We start from the raw sequence: 9,929 nt of genomic DNA on the forward strand, positions 1-9,929 counted from the left end.
GCCGCCCGGAATGGTCCAAGACAGCAGGGCAGTGTATGACGCAATAATGGCCCCAAAAGGCGGTCACTCCTCCTCCCATCCAGCGCCTCGGGGTCGAGCGAGGGGGCCTCTGGGCGCGGCGGCTTCCTCCGCCGGAGGAGGAACTATAAAATCCTCCGGACGTCTCATCAAGTGCACACAGTGACAGCAGCAGCGCCGCGACTGGAATACGCGAAGCAAGGAGACCGCCAACATGATCGCCAAGGTACGTGGGTCCACGTGCGCTGCCGGCGACGCGCGCCACGAGGGACAGCTCTTGCCTCGTGGCGCACTGTTTGCCCGCGCTCCAAGTGCTCACCCGGGAAGAGTTTAAGTTCCGCGGTTAGGCGTCGCGGGGCTTTGTCCGGTGACGACGTGCTAGGGGAGGTGCGTTGCTCCCCGACGTGAAGGGCTTGACGTCGATAAGGACGGGATCGTGAAGATTCGTGCAGCTGCTACTGCAGTGCTCTTCCTTCGAACCTGGACGCGCATAAGACAAGAAAGCGACAAGGCCACACTGCATTCGGATACGAATCGGCTCTAACTGCATTTAGTGCGTCACTGCTTGCTGCAGCGTTTGTTGTCCTTTACTGAAGCGGGAAGGTCGCCCCTGCTGCCGATATGTTTTAAAGGCTGCTGGAGAAGGATGATCGGTATACTGCCGAGTAAGACCGTGGGGCTTGAGTGAGGGTTTTCAAGTGTCGGGAAGCTGGCAGTCCATGCTCACGGCGACATCAGGACCAAAGTCCAGACTACTGAAAGAGTCGCGGTGTGGTTGCCTATGTTAAATATGTCAGTTTTCTGAACAACGTAAGTAATATTTTAATATTAATTACATCCAGCAGAGCTACATGTATGGACCTGTTGACATCTGCTGAGGGATTGCATGATTTCCAATGTCCCTGCATTCTGTTGGTGTTCATAGGTACTTATCGGTGGACGACACACTGAAGAGCAGTACGCTCATCAACAATGAGGCGGCTGCACTTGCCTTCGGTTTTCTCCTATGCGCTTTGCTGCCGAGCTGGTAATTAAGTTGAATGCACAATGTGGGGACGTGAATAATATCAAGCGCATACACTGGTTTGGCAGCAAAACGAGAAACCTGTGACAGCAACAAGGCAAGATATAGAGGCAAATAATACCTATAAGATTTCAGCAGTCTGTAAAGATAGTTTGCTGGATTGTTATCATTATAGCAAGCTCTCCAAGTTAGCGGAACGTCAGTTTCTTTCTCACATGCCCATAGAGTTAACCTCTGCTTTAGCTACTAACCTTTCCGCAGTAGTTAACTCACAGGACGACTCTGCACTTTCGTTGGACCACATACCCGTCTGCTAAAAGTCTCCCTAACCGTAAAATGTAGGAGATACCGAGCGAACCTACGCAACCTCTTCTACTGAGCTCACCTTCATATTCTTAAACCTGAAATGTGTTTTAAATGAATGCCAAAGTCGTGAAGTCCCTGCCGAGCAGTACAGCAACATGATGACGATAATATCCACTGGAAATTGGGTGTCATACAGAGCGAAAACTGTTAAACGTGCAAAGTAAAGTATCAAACGAAAAAAGATTTTTTTTTATTTATAAATCAACAAGAGATTCAAGCAAGAAGCCTCAACTTCGGCAGTTCAGGTGTAAACAGGGTTTTATTTCCGTGAGGTGGAAACTTTCAGAAGTATGCACCGCGTACTCGGACATCGCAGCTTCTTGTAATAACTCTGACTGCACTGTTCGATGACATCAGCTCGCCCTCAATTAGTTCCGTCTGCGAGGACAGTTTATATTGTATAAGTATTCCTGTGAATACGTCCAGCGGTCTAACCTCTGGTCGTTTGAGCAAACTGGCACGACGAAGTATTGCCGGCGCATTAGAGGTTAGGCACAAGTAGCGCTGACTTCCCGCGCCGCCGTTCTCAGTACTCCGCCCTCCGCTGTCACCTGGCCCATAACGCCTGATTTATTTTTTATTTTACAGCGATAACTCTTCCAGAAGCTAGATCTTAGGTAAACGATACCTTTATGATGTTTGGCAATGTTGTTACAGCTGTCTGCCACGCCGGCCATTTAGGTAGGTAGTGGGAGGGGCACTTGCGAGACTATTTCTCTCGTGTGGTCGAATGGCGGGATCCTATCCCGGCCTCAGCGGCCGCTTTTCGGTGGAGGCGAAAATCAAGGGGCCCGTATGATGTGAGATATCAGTGCACTTTAAAGAACCCTAGGCGATCAAAATTTCTAGAGCTCTCCCCTAAGGCATCCCTCGTAGTCTTAGTCGCTTTGGGGCGTTAAACACCGCAAACCAAACCAAACCGAAACTATTTCTCTCAGTTTTCATATATTTCTTGCGGGCCTTGGCGCACTGTCTTGGACTTAGATGGATGGGGTGAGTAGTCCATGAGTTTGTGCTTCTGACGTTCCAACGTGATTTAGCGGCTCGCGGTATTTGTGGCTGAGTTCAGTGCAGTTAAAATAAGACTGCTACATTCGATACATTTGAACTCGCGCGGGCGCACTTAAATACATGTTTTATGGACTACGCGGTAATACATGATGCCGGAATCTTCCATTCTAGTCGGTTTACCAATGAATGAGAAGGAAGGAAGCTTTATGTTTTTGCTGTCAAACCCATCTTTCTTTGACATCACGTTTAATTGTGAAACAATTGTTCAATATTGTAAGCTGCCGTTATGAACGTATTGATAGAAAATGTCGAAATTTGCGATGTGCAGCAAAACCTTGCTTCTAAAGTTTGTTCAGCGCTCCTATCGAGCAGTTAAGGCTGCCATATAAACCATTTGGCTACGTTTTTGACAAAAAAAAAGCATAGCAGAAAATACAAGCGTGCCCACGTCGGATCTGGAATCACATTGATTGTTATGAGGCAACCTTAATAATATGCGAAACAAGTGCGTTCATGAGTAACTTCAGGCTGAAAAAACGCCCTAGGTCAGAATTACTGGGGAGGTGAAAGTGATGACCTGCTTCGCTACATTTGAACCAAGTGAACGAGCTGATTTAGAAAGCGCGAACCAGAGATCACAATAGTTTTTAGCTGCATAATATACAGAAATATATAAACCACTAAAACAGCAATGGTCCCCTCCTCTCTTCAACCCCCCCCCCCCCCCTTTTTTTTTTTGTTTTTTTACTTCTTCTGTAGGTGGCATTCATAGCATTCTCAGGAAAGGCCTAGAAAGAACGGTTTGTCTGACGGTCGTTCTTTCTGGGGCGATACTTTTTTTCCTTGCCACTTACAATATGTACAAAAAAAGCTTTCTGCCGCTTAAGCGCTCAGATTCACTTGTTTTCGAGCTTAGGTGAAGCGTTGTTGAGCAAGTAACACACACACAATAACGGGGGTTCGCATGCACACTCTCAAAAGAACATGCTCGTACACATGCAGTCCAATACCGCACGGAATAAGAGCCTTACGCTTACAAAAAAAAAAAAAAAAAGTATCAGTGGAAGCGCGGGCCGGTGGTGGTGACAAACATTTATTTGTATAGGGAAGTGTTTGGACCGAGGCCCTTTTGAGGCCCTCACAAATCTAGGTGGAGCTTCTATTCCGGAGCCCCAATGGCGTCTAACGCCGCTCGCGCCCTGGTGACCAAGGTCCGCTGGGACTGTAGGGCCGTCAAGCAGTTCTAGCACCTGCCATCGCGTAAATTCAGCACTGCCTTTTCGATCAGACTGCACTCGCTAATTATCTGCACAGGGACCACAGTGCGACGGCTTTCTCGTCACAAGTATAAATGCATGTGGATGTTTCAGTCGTCGGCATTAAGGCGTGGAACCCCTTTCACAGAAATGATTTTACATAATACACTGCCTAAACGTTCGTGCTGGCCATTCTTGGCGACCAACGGGAAAGGCGCCTGTCAACGCGGAATTACGCCATTCCGAAGAGCCCTTGCAAACATTAGAGGCTGCGAATTCGGTTCTTGATCTTGAAAAACAATTCATCAATTAAATTTTATGAAAAATATTTAGAAGTAGAAATTGTGGTAGACATAGTATATTTTCGTGACTGCTCTGAAATCAGCAGGGGCCGAGAGAAGAGCACAAGAAGCTGTTGTCACTTTCTTAAGGGCGTTTGCATGTGTTTGGCAGCAAGCTCTGCCGAGTGTAATTGGCGACGCTGCCCCCCCCCCCCCCCCCCCATCCTAATTTTGAAACGGCGTACAATCTTGGAGAGTGCGAAAAACACCTCTTTCGATCGAATCTAACAGTGTACCGCCTCTACTGAACTGAACAGGAATGACATAACTCCGTTAGTGAATCAGACACGAATCAACTAGAGAACGCACCGAACGAAATATAAATCGGATATTCGCCATTTCTTCGAATAATTATACGAAACAAGCAATAGGGCGAAGCACTGAAATGCCAGAGACGGTGCTGGGGTACGATGTTATATCTTGTGTAGTTAAGAACATAAATTTTAAAAGGCTCATCACTAGTGCCCATTAAGAGGCGGCAACCCAAATTCAAACGTTAACTCTGTGACTGCCAAGCTATCCGTGAAAAAAATATGTATATCTTTTCCTGTTGATAACGGAAGTAAATAAACTTGAGTCAGACTTCAAAACACGAGACAGGTAAGATCTAGGTACGAGCATTGGGCTTCGAAATCGGGCCTCAAGCTAAAGTTTGTTGAAATTACCCTATACTTTCCGCTTCCTACAGGCTTAGCGGCTAATGTGAGTTTTACGAACGCTGCCTCACGGATGGATGGCGTAGCGGCATTGAACTCTTCCTGCCGCACATACTGATCGCTGCAGTGTGGTACGCAGCGTCGGCCTGGGCCCCGTTTTTTGAGCAGTCCTGGAGGTAAACTGGCTTTACTCGAAACTTGCGCAAATATTCGAAGAGTATTCGACAACATCAATACCAGATCTATTCGGTTTCAGTACATTTCAGCATACACGTTTTCACTAGTTCCGGTAATTGAACGCAAGGATATTCCATTCGCTTTTCGAAATTTTTTAGCATTAGCACACCTCTAATACACTACACTGCGTTCTTCTAACTCGGCCAGTGAGTTCAATGTATTTTTCAATTTTAAAGCGCAGAATCTAGAGAGGGGGATAGGGAGCACCACTGAAGTAGCCAATTGTATATTTGTTTTGTGATCAGCTATGGGGGGTTCTCACTTCTGGCTCTCAAAGCCAGTACTAGAAGTCATATGTACAATACTTAATCGTCAGATATGCCATTTGCCGTCATTATCTCAGCGTAAAGTTTCAGGCCTTCTTAGCACGAAATGTCCCTGCAATAATTGATCACTCTATCAGGTTGCGCAGAAAAAAAAAAAAAAGAAACTTTAAGCATTTTCTTTTTCCACAGCTGATGCGTTGTCCTTGTTTCGGCATTATTATTTCTCACCTCAACTTTTCGAAGTAACGAATAAATGTGTCTTGACCATATTCCCGCGCTGCGCTTCACAGTTTACGTATACACATGGTTGTTATATAAACCATTTGGTACTTCGTGTGCCAAAAGCAACTGTGTCTTGAAGCACTGCACACAAGGTTTACTCTGGTTGGCTTGAAACTGTTTTGTTCTTATTTCTTAAGCCAGGTCGAGTCACGCGCATTATATCAAAACAGCTGAGGAGGGTAAAATATTGAGCATTGTTTCTTATGGGAAGAAACATGCGCGCTCCCTAAAGTTAATTATTTCAACGTAAAGCTCCTTACTGTCGACTGCGCGTGCTCTTTTTGTAGCAGTCTCTCCAGCACAAAATGCCTTCATATCCTGAAGGTGCGGGTGAGGAAAGGTCATACGGGTGTCGAGAACACGCAACCGAATGTTCCATTTTGCCTGCGCAGTTCGCCTCTTCTGTACTCTGCCTGGCAGCCACCGCCAGTGCCGGAATCATTGCCGCCAGTGGAGGGCACAGTGTGCAGCACCGGAAACAGGACGTGAGTGAAAATTTATCTTCAGTGCTCTCGGAACTCATACACGATAACGAGAAATGGCGAGACAGCTTGATAACTGCATGCCATCCGATGCTCCAGGCTCACAATGCAGCTTCAAGAGTTATCAGCTCGCAAATCAGCAGTAAAGCGATATTTTACAGTTACGTGGATAATGACAAGTCATGCGAATTTCTGGATCAACCAATGAGAGAAGATAGATAGTTGAAAGAAGGTAGTTGAGATCAGACTGGAATAGAACGGAGTATTCTTCTGCACCTGTGTTTTTTCGTTCAGAGCAATAAACGTGACAGAAGGAAACTACACTTACGCAACTAGATATAAATAAAAAATATCAAATTGATCTCCATGTTTGCCACATATCAAATGAAGTAGGCATTTCTTTTTTTTTTTTTTGTATGAAGTAGTGCTGTAAAAAGACTGCGGTCGTTTTGTCAAGAAAAGCGCCATCAGATAGTAACATCATTTAACAATACAAAAGTCATTTCAATATGAAATGGAAAAGCCAATTTACACAAAAATGCGAGTTTTTGGTTCATTTTTCTTCGAAAGTTGAAAATGGCTTTTCGGCATTATACGTCAATGGGAAAACTAGTACGGAAATAGAAAAGAACATGGTTGTAATGCATAATTTTGAAGTAATAATTAACTAAATACCTCGCCCTTTGTTTTCTTTCATGTTTGAGAGACCTGTACAAATAAAACGTGCTATACCCACCTTGGGCAGGGGAATTAAGCGACCTCAAGACTTCATTTGGTCAAAAAAAATCGCCTAAGAAAGTTAAACAGTTTGTGCATGACATTAACAACTTTTCTGTTATAGTTCTGCAATAAAGGTAATAAATATTAGTATCCGCAATAATTTACTAGGAATTATGCAGAATATTAAGATCTGTTTCACATTCGTATTGCTTTCGCGAAGGTACCAATGACTGCCTCGCAGAGATATAGTGCAGAGGGTAAATCTTTTCGAAGTAAACTCGCCCTTGAATATTCCAGCAATAATATGCCATCATATTCAACATAGCCGCCATATCGCTTTATCTGCTAATAGCTAAGTCGTAATACTGTATAAGCAGCACCATATTTTAAGATCTGCCCTCTTTTCCGAAACATTTGAAGGTAATCCGCACCTTTGAGAGCATTCCCTTGCAGTTGGTAGAAGTAAAGGTCGTTTGTAAATCCGCGTACGAGTGTTGTAATCGTGAAGATATCGGATCAACCAGAGCTTGTATAGATTCAAAATGTGAAAATATGGTAAGGCCTGAACATAAATTGGAGTTCATTTTCAACTACAGTAAGCGAATTTCAATTATTCAGATTTCACTGCACTCATAAAAAATCGGTATATAAATCTAACCATTGCATAATTCGAGTCGACGAAATATTAAAAGCAACTCGCCACTTTTGCAAACCAAGGTTGGCAATAACACCGTGCTATAATTGCGTCCTTGTTACGTGCCGAATCCTGAAACACGCCATTGCAATGTCACAACGTTCATCTATTATTTGCAACAGCAAATGTATGTTCCTCGCTCAGGATTATGGCAACTATCAGTTTGGCTACGACATCGTCAACGGCTACGGAGCAGTCAATGGCCGCCACGAAGCTGGTGGAGCGTATGGCCCCGTGCACGGATCCTACTACCTCGGTGATATTGATGGCCGCCACCGGCAGGTGCACTACGTGGCAGACAAACTCGGGTTCCGCGCCGTCGTCAAGACCAACGAGCCTGGTACCAAGACCAGCGCGCCTGCCTCTGCACCTTATGTGTCGGCAAATGGCAAGGCAGTGCCCGCGGCCTCGGTCCAACCTGCTCCAGTAGCTATTGTGAAGCCTGTGATTGCTGCCTACGGCGGACATCTTGGCTACGGAGGTGGCTACGGCGGAGGCTACGGAGGCGGCTACGGTCATGGACCCGTCGCTGCTGCTGTAGTCGCAAAAGCTGCCGTTCCAGTTGCTGCGTACGCAGCTGCACCCCACTACGGCTATGGAGCTCTCGGAGCTCTCGGTCACGGCTATGGTCTCGGCTACGGCGGATACGGAGGTTACGGTGGCTACGGGCATGGTTATGGCCACGGCTATTTGGGATAAATGGTCACTTGCAAGCAAGCTTATTTATTGGGATAAAGGTGAGATGATCTGTATATTGACTTCTAGAATGTAGTGACCCCTATAGGACGTAGCGAAAAAAGGGATACGTACGTACATTTGGCCACCGAGTTCCGAACTGCAATTTGTCCATGTGATGGAGCATGCGAATTCAGATATAAGAAAAACCGTGAACCTACTTTTCAAATTTGTTCGTAAGTTTCCTTCCATGCGCTTACTCTAAACACGCACAATACAAGATTATTTGAGTTTTACGCTGGTCTTTCGAATATGCCTGTCGTGCTCTTGAACTGAGATAGTACTTTCGCTTGCAGAGACTACACAGACTTTAGTCTACACAACTGACGGGACGCTGGAAGCCTGAAACTTGAAGACGCGACAGATAATGTCGATTCTCTCGAAGCAGATAACGAGCGATGAGCACCAAGGCTGATTCTTTAGTAGGATGTCTCGAGTGCGCAATGCCGTTGCGAACGAAAAGTAGGGAAGAAGGATGCAAGGTTAAGCTTTATAGAAGCTAGGAAACACCTTGCTTAAATGCTGCCGTCTCCTTTGTCTCTGAGGCTTTTCGTTTCTACCCGGCAGTGTTAACACTGAGAGGTTGCCGCACGCATGTCCAGCTGCTCCCTTACCCCGTCGTTCAGGCGTCATAACGCTGCTTCTTCCTTCCCCCATTGCTTACTGATTGCCGGCAGGCATAGTTGGGCAGTAAAGCCAGTAACGCTACAGAACGGTGGCGCTCTCGCTTGTGCGCTTCATAATACGTCCTGGTCCCGGAGAAAGGGGACCAGCTAGAATGTGGCGCCTTCCCTATTTGCACCAGCGTGAATGCCACCTGGTTACGATGAGTAGCACTCGCAGATGTCCTTGGGTGCACGCGATTTACTTTTTCCGTTCGCACTGTCTCCAACAGTGGGGATATCTTCCCGCAAATGGGCGCAACACCGTAAGTAAGGTTCTAAGGCAGCTAAGATGGCGACGATGTGCTGAGCCTATTCACTGTCTCTGGCAACCTGTATCTAGCCCCAATTTATATCAAGTACGGTCCAATTGCATTTTCATGGTCTATTTTCAGGTGACGGCGTATTTGTCAGTGTATCAAGTGTTGCCAAAAGCAAGACTTCGTTGTTGTACATCTTCTGGTCCTGGTTCCTACATGGCTCCCTTGTGTGTGCCTTCACTTATCCTGTTCTGTTTGTCTACGTTTTGTGTAAATAAAACTGTTCTTTTGTTTCAAGTGCGTGCTTTATCCGAAGCTCTTTTAGTTGCCACAAAAATAAGGTACCTAGGTATGACTGGACGCAGCGATCATTAGTAAATAGAATCGGCGTTGGCGGTAGAGGGAATACGTGAGCTTAGAAACTGCGTCGAATGTGTGCAAATTACGAAGATGCTTCAGTAAGGCAGGCCCGAAGAACATAGCGACGGTGTCGTTCACCGCGACCTTAGCGATGCTATGTAGCGGGACTGATCGGTGGCGATAGTCACAAAAAATATTGTTCTGGTATCTTGCTAAGATTGGGAAGTGGGAGCTTTCAGCTTGAAGGAAGCAGCTTAGCAACGTTCAGTGCTTATTTGCTTTGCGGGGCCAGTGAGCATTCCATTTAATCATTTCATATGTCAAACGCCGCCCCATTTAGGGAAACTATTGAAAGCAGTGCAGTAGCGGTCGAAAGTTTTCATACAATGCACCGAATGAAATAAATAAGGTCAGGGACTTCAAAAGATGAGAAAATTGAGTCTGGGAATTTTGGTTTCCATGAGTGCATGTATATCTATCTGCGCGTCGGATTTTTTCGTTGCTTGAATAAATCGACTGCAGATTTTTTTTTATCTAATTGATGGTATGGGGCCATACT

At 45.7% G+C, this 9,929-nt stretch overlaps 1 protein-coding gene across 1 annotated transcript; it reads left to right on the top strand.

Moving 5' to 3' along the window:
- The first annotated feature begins 232 nt into the window (after window positions 1-232).
- Window positions 233-8,052, top strand: LOC146203987 (uncharacterized). The gene is made up of 3 exons (XM_084603864.1): window positions 233-244; window positions 5,745-5,942; window positions 7,498-8,052. Exons 1-3 carry the CDS (start codon window positions 233-235, stop codon window positions 8,050-8,052), a joined length of 765 nt encoding a protein of 254 aa, XP_084459990.1.
- Window positions 8,053-9,929: the final 1,877 nt, after the last annotated feature.

This window comes from Amblyomma maculatum, chromosome 1 (assembly GCF_055883805.1).
Source record: "Amblyomma maculatum isolate TAMU_Amacu chromosome 1, ASM5588380v1, whole genome shotgun sequence".
NCBI lineage: Eukaryota > Metazoa > Arthropoda > Arachnida > Ixodida > Ixodidae > Amblyomma > Amblyomma maculatum.